Below are 16,423 nucleotides of genomic sequence, written 5' to 3' on the forward strand. Positions count from 1 at the left end.
TAAAGTGTTAAGATAAAACAAAAACTTAACTGTTTCTATAAGCTATGTTACTTACAACTTAATGTTCAGGGAAAATCTTAGTGCTTTACAAGCTCTGTATCAGTAATACAGGTAGCCCAACATTGACTAAATTGTAGGAGACTTACGAACTGTGGTGAAATACTTCTCATACAAGCTCTTATTTTCCTACCTTAGCCATTTCTAGAAAGTTTACTTGTTATCTGTCTTAACCATGAAACGTGCCCGGCTTTTGTTTTCTGATGCTAAACACTGAACTTTAGACACTGGTAACAAAAGTGCTAAGGTTGAAGGCATGACCCAGACAAAGTGACTCTTCAGGAAAAGGCTTCTGATCATTAGATTAATCATGAAAGCAAGTCCAGGAAATCTTTACGCAGATGTTATGCAGATTTTGTATTTGTCATCTGATTAAAGACACCTCCACCTTGATAACTGTGAATGTTCCAAACTGTTTTACAAACTGAAGTGCTGAAAACAAATTTAAATAACTAAGAGCAAAGGCTCCCTTGGTGGCTGGCAGAACTCTGTAGGGCAGCTCAGTGCACGAAAGTTCAGAATCCTTGGTCATCTTCTGCCCCGGGGGAGCTTGGGTTCCCCATTTCCAGTAAACTTCAGATGCCTGTGGGACCAGTGGGTTTGCACAGCGTTAGGGTGATTATCTTAAGCCAGTTGCATTTATTTTTTATCAAATTCTCATGCTTTGTCTTGGTTACTGAGCAGATCAGACACCCCTTGATTTAGCCCAAGGTGCAGAAATGAAACTGATACTGGGAGGTAAAACTGGAAAGGTAAGAAGTTTTGTACCCATTTAAAATGCCACTTGCAAAGGTTGTCTAGTTTTGAGCTATTCCTATATAAGCTTTAATTTTTGTGCAGGTTATCAACAAACCCTTGAGAAGATACGAAGGTCTCCTGTGGAAGGTATGTCTTAATTCTTTTTCTAAAATAGCGTATAAGATCTACAAGTATGTAACCTCCTGTACATAAGTAGCAGTTGATGGATGAGGGAGCTTTTCAATAATACATAACTTGAGTATACTGGACAAATTACAAGTTGGCTGAGTAAAGCAGTTATTAGATTTGTGGCACTCCGATCTTAACCTCTGTCCTTAGAATTACTTCTTGGTAATTTTTCTGACAAGGCTTCACTATAGTAAAACATTGTGCCTTTATCTGTGTGATAGGCAAAACACTTCTTCCCTGAATAGGTGTGTGTTTAATTTATGACTAATATTTTGCCACAAGTTCAACTTGTGAAAATCTTTAAAACTTTCAGGGAAAATGTCAGTCAAGTGCTTGTTTTTCTATAATATTTAAAGAACTTTTTTCCCCATTGAACTTGTTTTTTTAATCTTGTACAAGTGCTTTTTTATATTCCTTCATGAAATCTTTGAAGACTTGTTGAAGCTTTCTTCAGTGTAAATTTTCCTATTCGCACACACAAATATAAGAGCTGGTTTTTAAATCAAAATTACGTACCAAGACTTGTGAAAGGTAAAATTTTGCAGTTTAGATATCTTGATGTTTTGTTTCTCTTCTGATTTTCTTACAAAGTAGAATTGTGTGGTGATTAACAATCCCCGTAAAAGTAAAAAATAAAAAGCACAGTTTAAATATGTCAGTTGCTATATGACTGAATAGCAAACTTATTAAAGCTTTTGTCTTATGACATTTCCAGAAAAGAAAATAGCGCTATAATTGTAAAGTATTCTCAGATGTCTGCGACCAACAAGATAGCCTGAAGAAGAGAAGGCCTTGGGGTAACCTCATTGAAGCCTTTCAATACTTAGAGTGCTTATAAAAAAAGATGGAGAGCAACCTCTTGCTTGGGAGAGATAATGACAGAACAAGAGGAAAGAGTTTTAAACTAGGAGAAGGGAGATTTAGATTAGAGGTTAGGAGGAAATTCTTCACTCAGAGGGTGGTGAGGCACTGGCCCAAGCTGCCCAGAGAAGCTGTGGATGCCCCATCCCTGGAGGTGTCCAATGCCAGGCTGAATGGGGCTTTGGGCAGCCTGGTTTGGTGAGAGGTGTCCCTGCACATGGTGGGGGAGTTGGAACGATATGGTCTTCAAGGTCCCTTCCAACCCAAGCCATTTTATGATGTGTAGCAGGTAAAATGTTTTCCTCATGACTGATGGCTTTATGTAATCACCTTCAAGCAATCAAGCTTACTGGGAATAGTAACTGTTCAGCTTTTAACCTTACTTTTTTTCTGGTTTGGTTTTGTTTTCCTTAGAGCTCACGATTTTTTGGTTGGAAACTCTACTGGATAGTACTTGACCGTGGAGTCCTTTCCTGGTATCGGAGACAGTAAGTTCGTTATTTAAATTTCTAATAAGTGATTTAAATAATTCCAACCTTTGTTACTAAATCTCTTTTTCTTTCAAAGAGCTGATGCAGTAAATAACGAGCATCGTCAGGGATGCAAGCATCTAACACAAGCTGTGTGCACGGTAGGAAGTGAAATAAGACTTGTAACTACTGTATGATTTTTTTTAATTTGTTGTTGTTTTGTGGTAGTGTTCTGTTCCTAGATGATGAAAGCTTCAGCTAGGTTGCTAAGCCTGCCTATTATTTTTACTAAGTGAAAAAGCTTGCACTGTTGCAAAAACCACAGTGGTTCTTGTCAAGTAAAGTATTCTGTGTTGCTTTTTAGCTCTTTCACTTCTTCCCAAAGTCCTGAAAATTTAAACAAACGTAAGACTTCCTGATAGTATGCCTCTTCAGTTGTGCCAAACAGTTATCTGTAGCATGTGATACAGAATAGCAAATAACTAGTTCCTCTTGTAGCTGTTGCTGACTACTAGTGACTGAATGTGTAAATTAAATTCATTTCAGATGAGAACAAATCGGTTCTGAAGTTGACTTCTGAGCACTTCCTTAAATTCAGTTATGCTTGTTGGAATCCTTTTTGGGAAGGAAGGGAGGGGAAGACAGTAAAAAAAAAAAAAAAAAAAAAAAAAATCAGGTGTGACAATCCACCTCTCAGGAGAAAGAATAATTGTATCTCAGACCTTACTGCTGAAGTATGTGAGAAGGAAGGAAAGGCGTATAATGTGCAGAAAGATGAAGTGCTCAAGGGGAATGCATTTAGGATAATCTCAGTACTTCTGTAGATAGCCTGTCCTAGATATGTAAACTGGCACCACAAGCTCTGTTACATATGTTCTTGTATGAAAAGTCATTCTTTCCTTTTTATACCTACAAATTCCTTAACTTCAGTGGCTTTACACCATTACTGATATCTTGTCTGAATCGATTAATGCTATGCAAATATAATGTCTTGACATAATGAACTTCTGTATTTTCATATGGGGTAAAGTGCAAGTCAGCACATTCTGCACAACTGTTCTGAGAAAGCTTTTTTGCTTTCTCAAAAGCAATTCAAAGCTCAAAAGCGTATCTGTTTTGCATCAAAACGGAGGCAAAAACTTCTGAGAGTAATTCTCCACCTTGCTTACTCTTACTGTTTTGCCTTTTCTTACTGCTTGTTTATACTCATTTTGTCTCCTCTCCCCATTGCTTTAGGTAAAATCTACAGACAGTTGCTTCTTTTCTGTCAGGTGTTTTGATGACACCGTTCATCGTTTCAAGATCCCTAAAAATAGCCTTCCTTCTCAAACTAGAGAGGTAATAATGAGCTTTTATTAAAGGCTTTAAGATGTAATGATTTCTATAATGAAAATATTTGCATACAGCTATCTATGGGTGCATTAGTGACAGATTCAGGATCTTGACTATCAGGACTTGGTAACCTAAGTGCATGTGTTAAATCTCTTAGCATGACTACAGACTAGCTTGCAGAAATGGGCATATTGTTGCTAGCATCTTTAAAACTAGTGCTTCCTTCTTTTCCAGCCCTTAGTCTGTATTGTGCCCTGTAGTTTAACTTCTTCTTTTTCATTAACTTCTCCATCTGGTAGATTTCTACTGCAACTTCCTTCTGTTGTACTTTGTCATAGTTCGTTATCCCAAACAAAAGGAGGTTTCATGATATGGTCTACTCTTAGCCAATTGCCCAGATGATAAATAATTTTTTTTTTTTTTTGGGGGGGGGGGAGGGGGTAGAGGATATGGGGATGGGGACAACATGAGTTGTCTTTTGTTTTTTGTTTGTTTGTTTGTTTGTTTGTTTTTTTGTAGTGTAGTTAGTACTGTACTTCTATAGGTGTGCCAGCTAGAGATGAAGTAGAGGTGGAGGCACCTGGAATGCTGCGTCCAGTTCTGGGCTCCCCAATATGACAGATATATGGATATACTGGAGGGAGTCTGGTGAGGGGCACAGGTTGTCCAGAGAAGTTGTGGAGTTTCCATCCTTGGAGATATTCAGAAGCCATCTAGGTCAGGTCCTGGGCCAGCCCAGTGACCCTGCTTGAGCAGGGCTTGGACCAGATGACCTCTAAAGGTCCCTTCTAACCTCAGCCACCCTGTGATTCTGTGAGCAGTAAAAGAATCAACTTCTTAATTACAATAGTGCCTGAAGTTTTGTACACAGTTTGTCGTGCAAAAGAAGGCTGACTTTGCCATGGAGACCTTGCTGTCTGAACAGAAAACTGAAGGTGCAAAATACATTCTCTACAGTCTTTTATTAATCGATATGATGTTTTTATGTGAGCTTGGATAGACTTGGGGAGTGACTGGCATTTGTACTTCAAGTCTGATCAGTTAAGTCCTAGCAGCACTCTGACCACATTGCATCTTATCTTGAATATGTTGAAATTTTTGTCAGTCTCTTCTGCTCGCTAAGATGTTACATTTGCGAATGAATGTCATCTAGATAGAACGCTTTAATTTGCTCTTTTGCATATATGCTGTTGCCTTCGGGGGATGACCTTTGAAATGTATTAACTTTTGTTTTTCTGTTCAGAGTTGGCTGGAAGCCATAGAAGACCACTCTGCCTATAGCACTCATTACTGCACACAGGAACAGCTGAGTAGTGATGATGAGGAAGATGATACAGTATCTGTTACAGATCTACAAGAAACTCTGAAAGTATGTACTAAATGCTTGTTTCGTGTATCTAGGCAGTTGCACTGTTCCGTGCAGGGATACTTCAGTGTACTTTTAGCCAAAAATAATGGTTCTTCCTTTCCAGGGGTGCATAAATGCTGCTTGTATTTGTATTGCTTATTGTGATATATTCCTGTTTGGAATGTGTGCATAAAATGACATGTTTATTGTAGTTACAGGATGGTGGTTTTTTTTTTTTCTTTTCAATTTTACCAGCACTACTGTAAGGTAGAATGTTGTTTTTAAGTCTTTCGGCCAGGAGAGGGAGCCTTGTATACTATGCTTGTACTCTAGCTTTGATGTTACCGAAGTTAATCTTCAGCTATATGTACCTCTATAAAAGAGGCAGTGAAATGACTTAGAAACGAGCCTTTAACACCTCAGGACCCATCAGGTGTACTGCACAGTGATTGTTCAGGCCTCCGATGTAAATGAGTCGTCTTGTGATTATTTTAGCATCAAGGCTGGGATTCTTGTTTTTTGCTGTATGCATGCTTCTAAAACCCTTTCACTTTAATGAGGAGTAGGCAGAATTTCTGACTGTAATGCAAAAAAATAAATCATATGACTGAGCACCAAATGGTACAAGAGAATGGCAGAAAGGACATGGGAGGATAACTGCTGCTGGCAGTTCCCAGCAGCCTGCTCAAGAAGGTGATGTTATCAATAGACAACTGCAAGTTCAAATGCAGGCTTGGGATTTGATCTTGGAATGTGTTCCTGTAAGTCTCTGTACTTGCCAGATGTCAGCTAACTTATGCATTTGCTTACTCTTGCCTTTCTTATCAAAGGGCAAGCAATGGCTTTTCCTGGGTTTTCAAACTTTAATAAAAAAAAAAATAAAAAGAAAAGGGAGAAAAATTGGAAAAGCAGAACATATTATATAATTTTGAGGTTTAGTTTGTTATGCTAATTTAAACAAAATTAGTGCATAAATCTTCTGTTTGCTTTTGCCTTTGAAGGTAATTCAAAAACAAATTCAATTTTTTTTAATATGTAATGCTCTTCAAATTTAAAAGTTTCAGTGTACTTAAGATAATAGATGTATGCTTTCCCTAGAACAAGGCCCTCCTGAAATCACTGCCCTTGTTCTCTTCCAGAAAGCTCAAGCATGCCAACAAAGACTCAGTAAAGAGATTTCAGACTTCCTTGCAATGGTTAAATCTTTGGATGTTACAAAAGGTAAAACTTATTCTTATAAAATGCAGTTTGTTACCAGGCAATTTTCTTTTCCTTTTTTCCTTAAGCAGCATGTACTTTCATTTCACTGAAATGATATTTTCAAACTCCTGAAGACTTATGACTGCTTTCCTCAATTTATTAGTGTCTATAAATGAAGTGAATCTACCCTTAGATGTAGTACTTACTGGGGAGTATCACAGGAATATAAGGTAGAGGTTTACTTCCAAGAACTTTTAAAATCTGTAGTTGGTAGTTTATTGCAGAGTGTGTCACCTGAAAAGCACAAATAGCTGGCTCTCTTCATGTAGATTCCTCCTTAAAGAACTTTTGTTGTAGTGAGTAGAAACAGTGAAAGCTTGGGGCATAGTAAACAGGACACAAGCTGGAATTATAAAACTATACAGGGGAATGGAGGTATGGTGTGATGCGATATATTCCACAGACTTCTGCCATGAGTTTCATGCCAGCTTTAAAGATTTCAGGATTTATTTTAAGTAATAAATCTTAAATTGACATCTACCTGGAACTTCTGCAGCATAACTGACTGAAAATAACATAGGCATCAAGCTGTTAGAGATCAGAACACCTTAAATGTGTACAGTTCTTCATAGGTTAAATTTCTTATAGGATGCCTTTCTGTGTTCAACTGTTGTGCCTTTGTAACCTCAGTGCATCTTAAATATTGTTATTAAAATTTATGAAGCTCAAACTAGAAGACAAGTTTATTTGCACAAACCCATACCCTTGTAATACTTGCACAAATCATACCCTTATAATAGCAATTTTCATGCCTGTACCTTCTCAATGAGGAGTCTTTTCTCCAAATGCCACTGGGGTCAGTTACTTTGTGGCATTAACCTATCTTGCTCAAGCTGGATACACTTGCTCTAAGTGGATACACTGAGCTTTTGCTTCACAAAGAAAAGTAACATTTTGTATCAGATGTGAGTCTTTTATGACTAAGACTGTAATTCACAGACAAGACTAATTCATAATACAACAAAACAATCGTCACAGAATCACAGAATGGTTTGGGTTGGAAATAACCTTAAATATCACATAGTTCCAACGCCCTGCCATGGGCAGGGACACCTCCCACCAGACCAGGCTGCCCAAAGCTCCGTCCTGCCTGGCCTTGAACACCCCCAGGGATGGGGCATCCACAGCTTCTCTGGGCAGCCTGTGCCAGTGCCTCACCAGCATCACAGTGAAGAATTTCTTCCTAATATCTTATCTAAACCTACAGTCTTTTTGTTTAAAGCTGTTACCCCTTGTTATACCCCACGTCCTTGTCCTTCAGCAACCGCAAGAAGTTTAACAAGAGCAAGTGCTGGGTCCTGCACCTTGGACGGGGCAACCCTGGCTATACGTACAGACTGGGTGACGAGACACTGGAGAGCAGCCCTGCAGAGAGGGATCTGGGGGTTGTGGTTGACAGCAAGTTGAATATGAGCCAGCAGTGTGCCCTGGCAGCCAGGAGGGCCAACCATATCCTGGGGTGCATGAAGCACAGCATTGCTAGTCGGTTGAGGGAAGTGACTGTCCTGCTCCACTCTGTGCGGGTGCAGCCTCACCTGGAGTTCTGTGTGCAGTTCTGGGCACCACAGTACGAAAGGACTTTAAACTGTTGGAGAGTGTCCAGAGGAGGGCGACGAAGATGGTGTGAAGGGCCTAGAGGGGAAGACACATGAGTGGCTGAGGTCACTGGGCCTGTTCAGCCTGGAAAAGAGGAGGTTGAGGGGAGACCTTATCGTGGTCTACAGCTTCCTCACAGGGGGGAGTGGAGGGGCAGGTGCTGATCTATTCTCTTTAGTCACCAGTGATAGGACCCATGGGAATGGTGTCAAGCTGTGACAGGGGAGCTTCAGGCTGGACATCAGGAAGAGGCTCTTCACTGAGAGGGTGGTCACGCACTGGAGCAGGCTCCCCAGGGATGAAGCATGGCACCAAGCCTGTCAGAGTTTAAGAAGCGTTTGGGCTGTGCTCTCAGACACATGGTCTGAATTTTTGGGTGGTCCTGTATGGAGCCAGGAGTTGGACTCAATGATCCTTGTGGGTCCCGTCCAACTCAGGATATTCTATCATCCTATCACTACACTCCCTGATAAAGAGACCCTCTCCAGCTTTCCTGTAGCTTCCCCCTTTAGGTACTGGAAGGCCCCTGTAAGGTCTCTCTGGAGCCTTCTCTAGGCTGCACATCCCCAGCTCTCTCAGCCTCTCTTCATAGGAGAGGTGCTCCAGCCCTCTGGTCATCTTTGTGGCCCTCATCTGGACTCATTCCAACAACTTCATGTGTTTCTTGTGCTGGGGGCCCCAGAGCTGAACACAGTACTGCAGGTGGGGTCTCATGAGAGCAGATAATCACCTCCTTTGTCCTGCTAGCTACGCTTCTCTTGATGCAGCCCAGGATATGATTGGCTTTTGGGGCTGCAAGCACACATTGCTGGCTCATATTCAGTTTTTCATCTACCATTACCCCCAACTCCTTCTGTGCAGGGCTGCTCTTAATCCACTTATAACCCAGCCTGTGTTCATGTTTTGGAATAGCCCCCACCCAGGTGCAGGACCTGGCGCTTGGCCTTGCTGAACTTCATGAGGTTTACATGGGCCCACCTCTTGAGCCTGTCTCGGTCCCCTTGCGTGGGATCCCTTCCCTCCAGTATTTTGGCTGAATCACTCACTTTGATGTTGCCTGCAAACTTGCTGAGGAAATACTCAGTCCCACTGCCCATGTCACTGACAAAGATGTTGAATAATACCAGATGTTAAAGAATTATTCTCAAATTTTCAAAATTAGTATGGTGGTGGCTAAATTCCCTTTGGTAGATGTGGGAATGTTTTCTGACCCCACAATGCTGACCTGAAGAACCAATAAGGCCATTGACTTTTTTTCTTTTCTTTGAATACGCAGTTTGAATAAACAAAACCCATAGTAAAGCAAAACCAGATGCTATCTCTTTCCAAGAAACTGCTAGTCTTGGCCAATAGCAGTAATAAGTTCCTATTTTTTATTGTAATGAGTTTGCAGCTTCATGGGTCAGTGAACTGTTTACAGATTCACGCGTAATCTCTGTAGGTCTCAACAGAAAACTGCTGCAGCTCTCCCTGTTCTCAAAGTATTTGACAAGATATTTGGAGCAAGCCAGCGAGCTTGCTTTTGAGTAATATAAAAATGGCTATATTGGGGACTAGATACTTAAAAATCATTTTCTAGATGTCTGTCAACATGCCATTTATAAATCTAGGTATCTTTGGGATTTAAACATATTTATTACAAATGTGTCTCTGCCCCTGTATTCAGTGTGCTGCACCTCCTAGAGACGCTTGCTGTTCTTGGATGTTCTAAGCGGGAACTCCTAATTCCATTCAGATGGGAGCCTTGGTGTCAAAGACAACTAGTATGTGTTGTATGTGCTGTACCTTGTGTTCTGCACAAGGTGCAAAATAAATTCAGGAAGGTATTTTAAAGCTGTCATTGCTGAACCTTTACTGCTGTGGCATCAGCGTGGAGCTCCTGTGTTATAACGTGGATTCAACAGACCTAGAGGCTGGGACCACTAAAGGAACACTTAGTTTCATTGCAACAAATACACTGACTCAGAGAACGACGTGCTTCACTTCTGGGGAATTGCTGCACATCACGAAACTTGACAGATGAACTCAAATATTACTAAAATCTTGCTACCTGCTCTTTGGGTTATCGTAGTGTCCTGCTGGTTCTGGACATGTAGCCCCTGCCATAACTGGCCATAGCACAATGTGAGGTGGCATTGCTATGCGAGCCATGCTGCTTATCTAGGAGATGACTCCATGAAAATATTATCTCCTCCCCCTTTTATTGATCAATATCCTTATAGCTCCCCATCTATTTTTCAAAACTAAATCTCCAGCTGCATTGTCGTAAGCTTTTGCCTCCTGTATAAGTACCATGCTAGAAGGAAAAAACCTACATTTCTCACGTTAACTTATTTTAAACCAGTGCAGTGTCTTTTGTATTTGAATTCTAATGAGTCTCTTAAATCTAAACTAAGGTTGGACATTTGATCCATCCATGTGTCACTTATACCAATACTGGGTAAAGGATGCAAAAGAAAACCCACGTTTCTTCAGTGCTACTTCTGCTTGTTCTTCCCTCACGCTGACTTTCTGTAGAATATGAATGTTATGTCTGTATAATTTAGACAAAAAATAATAATTAAAAGAACCCTGTAGAATCCATAATGCCCCCCTAAAGCTACTAATCCTTTGGTGCTTTCAGGAATACCTTCTCCTCTCCTACAAAAAGTCGATGTAGTCTCTGAAGTATCCCAGGAAACTTGTGAGGCCCTGGCTGACTGCCTCCACCTATTCACAAAGCAGGAAGGGGTATGTATTGTGCTGTGTGTGGGGTTTTATAAAGGGTCTGAATAGCTTAGTATGTTTTGCTAGCTCCCCTGCTTACCTGCTTTAAACAAAACAAAATAACAAACAAACAAAACACCAACGCATCCTTAGAATTTCATACTGTTGACAGGTTGTCATTTTACATGCTGAATGTCTATTGAAAGCTTGCTCTTCTAAAGACTAGCTAAGTTCATCTAAAAATGGATATCTTAGTCTTTCTTCTGAATGCTCAATAGTCTGATTTGGCTTGCAAACTGCTGCTTTTAATGTTCAAATTGAATGCTTGAACTCAATGAAGCAGTTGCTTTGCTGATTCAAAGGTTAAAATATTGAATGTTTTTCTTCTTTATGGTGGCTAGCTGAAGTGTTGAACAGTACTGCTTCTGAATGTGTTTTCAGACCATGTGCTTAGTGGGTGTGTGAGTGATATCTGTTGAACTCCTGGCTTTTCCAGTGACAAGTATCTTGCGTGGTGCTAAACATAATGCAACCGCTTCAGTTTGGGTATATATGGCAAACTCATTACATCCTGGGTTGGAAGATCTAGAACTTCCCCCCTCCACCCCCTTAATCCCCCAGAAGACACCCTAGTGCCATGGAATAAATTTGTCTTCCTGAATTGTGGTAACAGTAGTGCTTCCCTTTAGCTCTTGTCATCAGCAAGCTACGTATCAAAATGAGGTTGTGTTCTTGCTGTTAGTCTTCTAGTTACTTAACAGTGAGCTGCAAACACTGGCTCCATTGTCTAGATTTGATTTAATATTTTTTTTCATTCCTTTCCAAGCCTTTTTGTCTCCAGTCACAAGTCTTCTAGACTTACTTGAGTCAAGCTCTAGCGAGAGAGGAACAAGAATTGCTTTTTAACATCTTGTTTTTTCCTTTAAGAAAATCTAATAGTGAAGTTGGCAGATCCATTTGTGGATGAGGGGGAAATTGTTACAACAGTGGGTGTATAGTGTTGGTTAGTATTCCTTAATTGTGCTGGCATCTTGCTCCGAGCAAGACTAAAATAGGTTTCCAGAGTGGAGTATGGCAAAACATATGGTGAAACTGTAGCTTCACCTTACTTGAACTTCAGCAGTCTTAGTAGGTGTTAAAGGCCTTGTTTCAATCTGGTAGCTCATGGATTTGGGCGCAGAGGGATAGGCAGAGGTGTGAACTTGAATTTCCACCATAGCTAGAGAAACCAGTCAGTCATGACAGGGGGAGATGTGATCCTGGGGAGTTTTGTCTCAAAATAGAATCCAGGGTTGTAAAGACACCAGAACTCATAAAGGGAAGGAACTACAGCAGAGATTTCTCCCTAAAACTTGAGCTTCTTGAAAAAGCACGTCCCTTAAGTGTTGCTGTGCTTAAACCCACGGTGTTTTTTGAAAGACACAGCACTGCTATTTACCATTCAGTGTTGATTTCCAGGCTGTAGTTCAGCTGGCATTGCCGAAGCGATATAGTGGGTTCTGTGTTAGCGAGTGACCCCACAGAAATCCTTTAATACTCCGTCAAGTATATGGAACAGCAAAGTAGGTCTGCTGAAGTATCAAACTCTATTATAAGAACACTCATCTAAACAATACTTAAGAACAAAAATACCTTCATTTGTTTTTCTTCTGACCATGATCTCGCTGATGAAACAAGAAACAAGGCTCAGGTGTTGTAACTGGGAACGACTCTGAATGCTCTGCTCTAGCAAGAAGTCGCTGCTGTGAGCTTAAAACCGCCCAGCTAGCTTTGGGAAGGGCAACCAACTACAGCAGCTGTTTTGAAGCTTATTTCGTGCCTGCCCTGCTGTTTCTGGGCCTCTTCCACTGCCCGCTGGGCTGTTTCCCTGCAGCTCGTCTCAGGGCAGCTCCCTGAGCGCGCTGTTTCTGCCGGAGAGGAACTGCTTGCTCCACGCTGCCTGTGCCATGCGTATCCCATGAAACCTGCTTCTGGCTCCAACAAACCCGTTTGCACCCTTTTTATCTTTCCTCTTTAAGGAGAATTTCTTTTCCCTTCTGGGTTCAACCATCAGCACACCAGGCGCTGCTGCCTGGGTGCCAACTGAGACAGCACAGCCCCATTTTGCCTCTCGGAGGCGAGTTTTGTTCCAGATTCCCCCCTCTTTAGGGCAAGCTGGAGCACAGGGAAACCAAACCAGCACCATAGGCGCACCAAACAGGGAAAGGGGCGATGCTCAACCCCCTTCCCCCTTGCGGCAGCGGTGCGGCAGGCGCTGATTTCCACCCCCCCCCTCCTTCTTCTTCCTCCTCCTCCTCCTCAGCGTGACCTCAGCGCTCCGTGACGCCACAGGGGGGGCCGTGACGGTGCCGCTGATGCCGCAGGGGGGTGTGTGCGCTGCCGGCACGACCCCCGAGAGGGGCGGGCCCGGAGCCCCGGCAGCTCCCAGCCCCATGCCCGCTGGCGGCGGGGCCTTCCCCGCCCCGGGAGCCGCGCTCCCGCCCTGCCCGCGGCCCCCCCGGGGCTTCGGCCACGTCCAGAGGCACCGGCAGGGCCCGGCAAGCCTCCTCCGGTCCCTCTCGGTCCCCGAGGGTCCCCCTCGGGTCCCCTCCTCGCCGCCCCCCGAGGCTCGCAGGGAGGCGCCGGCCCCGCCGGGGAGCGCCCGCGGCGCGCTGCGAGGCGAAGGACGGGGCTCCGGAGGAGCGGCTGGGCGGTAGGTAGCGCCTGCCCCAGGGGGGTTTTCCCCTTTCTGGCAACGGGGTGAGCCCTCCCGGCTCCGGGAGGACGTGAGGGGTGGGCTGGGCACCCCGCTGGAAGGTGCCGGGGGGAGCGGCAGGTGGGTTGCTCGCCGCCAAGCCGGGGCTGTGCCGGGTTTCTGCAGTGACTTTGGCACAAGGTGAGGGAGCGGGGTTTCTAGCAGGTAGCGGGAGCTGCCTTCTGGAAGCAGCCCGGTTCTCCTACCGCCGTGGTCCGCGGCGATTTTATATAACTGAAGTTTAACTTGAGGTTGGGATTTAATCCTCCGTTGCACGGTCGTTTTTGCTGGAGTAACGGGGTAAGGTTAAAATCCGTCCCTGCCATTTGAGCTCCATACGCTGAAGCCATACGAGCCTGAGAGGTATGATCTATCCTTCTTCCTTCAGAAAAGGAATCGGCTTCTTGTCTTTTTTAAGCTTGCTTCTTCATTAACGGGCGTTAGATAGTGTACTGATAAGTACCTCGACTCGCTTAAGTTTCACTTTTACTGTCTATATTTAGCATTAAATGCTGGATCTTGCAGTACGAATTTAGACCAAAAGCGGTCGACTTCATTTGCAGTCTGTTGGTGGCTTAGATTTTCTTCCTTTGTTTGTAGGTGTTGTTTTTTTTATAGCTTTTTTTTTTTTTTCAGAAGGGACTTTGTTTACAGGCTGATGAAAACCCTTTGCCACTGATATATAGGCTCAGAAAATGAAAGTTCTTTTTTCCTTCATCTCTTGGGTTAAATGAGTTGTATACTCAGAGTTTGTTGTAACATATTTAAGCTTGTCATTTCTGCAGGGACTTTAAGGTCAGCAAGCTGTAGGTCATAGTCCCTGGATTTAGTTATCTTTCCCATGGCGTAATATGTTATCTTCTGTATGTATAACTGTTGTACTGCAAATAGAAAAAAAAAAAAAAGTTCATGCAGTTCAATGAGTAAATATTAATCTTAGTTTAGAAGTCCAGTGTACTGCCTTGGTTTGTTTCATACGTCTTGAATATTGTGAGAGCATAATGGAGCATCCAAGGATTAGGTTTGTTCATGCATGTTTCAGTGAATGAATGTGTGCGTGCTCTTTGGGATACAAATGGTCTTTTGGTGTCTGTGATGTGGTCTGGAAGACGTGCGTGAGCATGGCTGTTGTAACATAGACCGGCTTATTGGATTGTGAATGAAGAAGGTGCTCGTAAGCTGTGGCCAGGTGACTTCGTAATGAGACTTTTCATTATCAATTCCCTCATCTGGGTTGAAGTGAGGGAGCAGCACTGATGCTCAGCAGTGGAGGGAGGATGGTTGGTTGATAGGGCACCCTGACCAAGTCTGTATAGAAAAAGCCCTGGAGGCAATCAGCGATCCTGTCCTGCCTGCTGCCTGGCTGAATACTCAGCTGCATTAACCTCTGTCAGGTAGTAATAGCCCTCCAAGTGGGGGAGGGAGAGGTGAAGATGGTTGAGGGACTGGAGTGAAACTAGGGAAGCAAAAAAACAAGGGGTTAAACTTCATGATTTTGGTGTTAGGGCTGGGGATGGAATCATGTTTTGGCTGGCTGGCTGTTGTGCTGGACTTAGCCCCTCAAGTCATGACATCAATGCCTTTTTCTCCGCTCTTTCTTGTGCTCAGGTACAGATGGCAGTCCTATTTTTTGTTGTTGTTTCTGTCAGTTGCTGGAGCACAATAGAGTGATTCTGTTATCCCTTCAGTTCTCAGCCTCTTGTTGAAGGTAGTGGAAACCAAGGTGAGAGAGACATTGGTGTGTCAAGGCCTTTAGGCAATGCTGCAAACAGTTGAAACACTGTTCAGCTTGTAAACTCGGTGAGAAGAGTTTTCAGACTGATCATTGCACTGGGCATGGTAAGAGGTGCCTGGTATTGAGAGACTTGAAGCGTCAAGAAAATCTTTATTGGCTGTAGGGGTCTCTGGCTTGACCCTATCCCCTCTCCCTCCAGGTAAGTACTAGGAACACCTCATTGTATTAATTACTTTAAGTAAGCCCTGAATCTTGTTCAGAAGTAACGAGTTCATTGGAAGGATCTCTATGCTAAAACAAATGCTGAGATAAAGACTGTATTTATCCCTTGAACAGGGGAGCATGGGATGTAACGTGCTGTGGAATGGCGTGTAGGCATGGAATACAAGAGAACAAAGCTGCTGACAGAAGTCATTTGGCAGATTGTTTCTCTCCTTCCTTGTCATGTCAACGGTTGTAGTCATGCCTTGATGATTCTTGCTGTGCTAATTTTTTGGTGCTTTACATACATATATGTCTTTTGCCTGTGCTAAAGCTCTAAAGATGAGATATTCAAATCAAGGCAATTCAATAGTGAAACGTTTGCAGATGGCATAATGTTCTTCCACTGGAAGCGTTTTCTTTACTTACTGCAGATTTGCAGATAGAAAGCGACCTAAAGGTCTGTGAAGATAGCATCCTTGTCAGCATTATGTAAAGGAAGCAATTAAGCAAGTCCGAAGTATCCATGAGATAGGGGAGTTCAAAACATAACTTGTTTTTTGCCGGGACTTTCCTAGAGCAGCCAAGACTAATAGGTCACCAGAATGGGCACGGAAGCTGAGCAGCAGCCCAGCTGGAGGCTTGGTAAAATAACAAATACTGGGACTCTGTTCAGGGAGAAGATAAGTGAGTATTATTCCTTTTCTTTTCTGAAAGAGTATTATGTATATTGACAGAATGCTTCAGTTTCAAAGCAGGTGATAAGATCTTTGGTCAAATGCTTATATGAAAGGCTGTTGGGCAGCGGACAGTCCTGGCAGACAGAAGGCTGCCTGGATATTACTACAGGACAAAAGATGAACGCTGCTGGCATTTGGTGCAGCAGGGGCCCAAAGGTTTTTTCCTTAAGCACGTATGCTTCAAAAGTTAATCCTTTTCTTTGTAGGTAATGATATGTTTGAACGTAATCTGATGGCAAATCTAAACACTTTTTAGTGGCCGGAAAACCCTTTGTGACTTGTTCTCTTACCAGCTTGTGTGCAAGCTAGTCATACATGTACCACTTGTCTGAAGGCATTCTGCACGCAGCACCGTATTGCCTGACTCAAAGCGCTCTGTTAACCTGTTCTTGCACTTTTTAGAGTGGATTAATATTTTTCTGAAAGCTTGGTTTGTAGATTTTTTGTTGTTGTTGT

At 42.8% G+C, this 16,423-nt stretch overlaps 1 protein-coding gene across 3 annotated transcripts in view; it reads left to right on the forward strand.

The window, feature by feature from the left end:
- The window catches only part of OSBPL1A (oxysterol binding protein like 1A), a 77,624-nt gene that overhangs the window by 16,734 nt on the left and 44,467 nt on the right, over positions 1–16,423 (forward strand). For 2 of the 3 annotated variants that reach the window (XM_032181273.1, XM_032181272.1), the window contains exon 1: positions 13,035–13,249. Coding sequence is in view for 1 of the 3 variants with exons in the window: in XM_032181271.1 (XP_032037162.1) it covers positions 742–809; positions 898–942; positions 2,260–2,333; positions 2,413–2,476; positions 3,552–3,653; positions 4,891–5,016; positions 6,135–6,216; positions 10,475–10,581 (668 nt within the window). In the remaining 2 variants the exon portion in view is untranslated. Of the gene's footprint in view, positions 1–741; positions 810–897; positions 943–2,259; positions 2,334–2,412; positions 2,477–3,551; positions 3,654–4,890; positions 5,017–6,134; positions 6,217–10,474; positions 10,582–13,034; positions 13,250–16,423 lie in introns of those variants that run through there. The other variant, XM_032181271.1, reaches the window with a different exon arrangement.

The sequence above is a fragment of the Aythya fuligula genome, chromosome 2, assembly GCF_009819795.1.
Source record: "Aythya fuligula isolate bAytFul2 chromosome 2, bAytFul2.pri, whole genome shotgun sequence".
NCBI lineage: Eukaryota > Metazoa > Chordata > Aves > Anseriformes > Anatidae > Aythya > Aythya fuligula.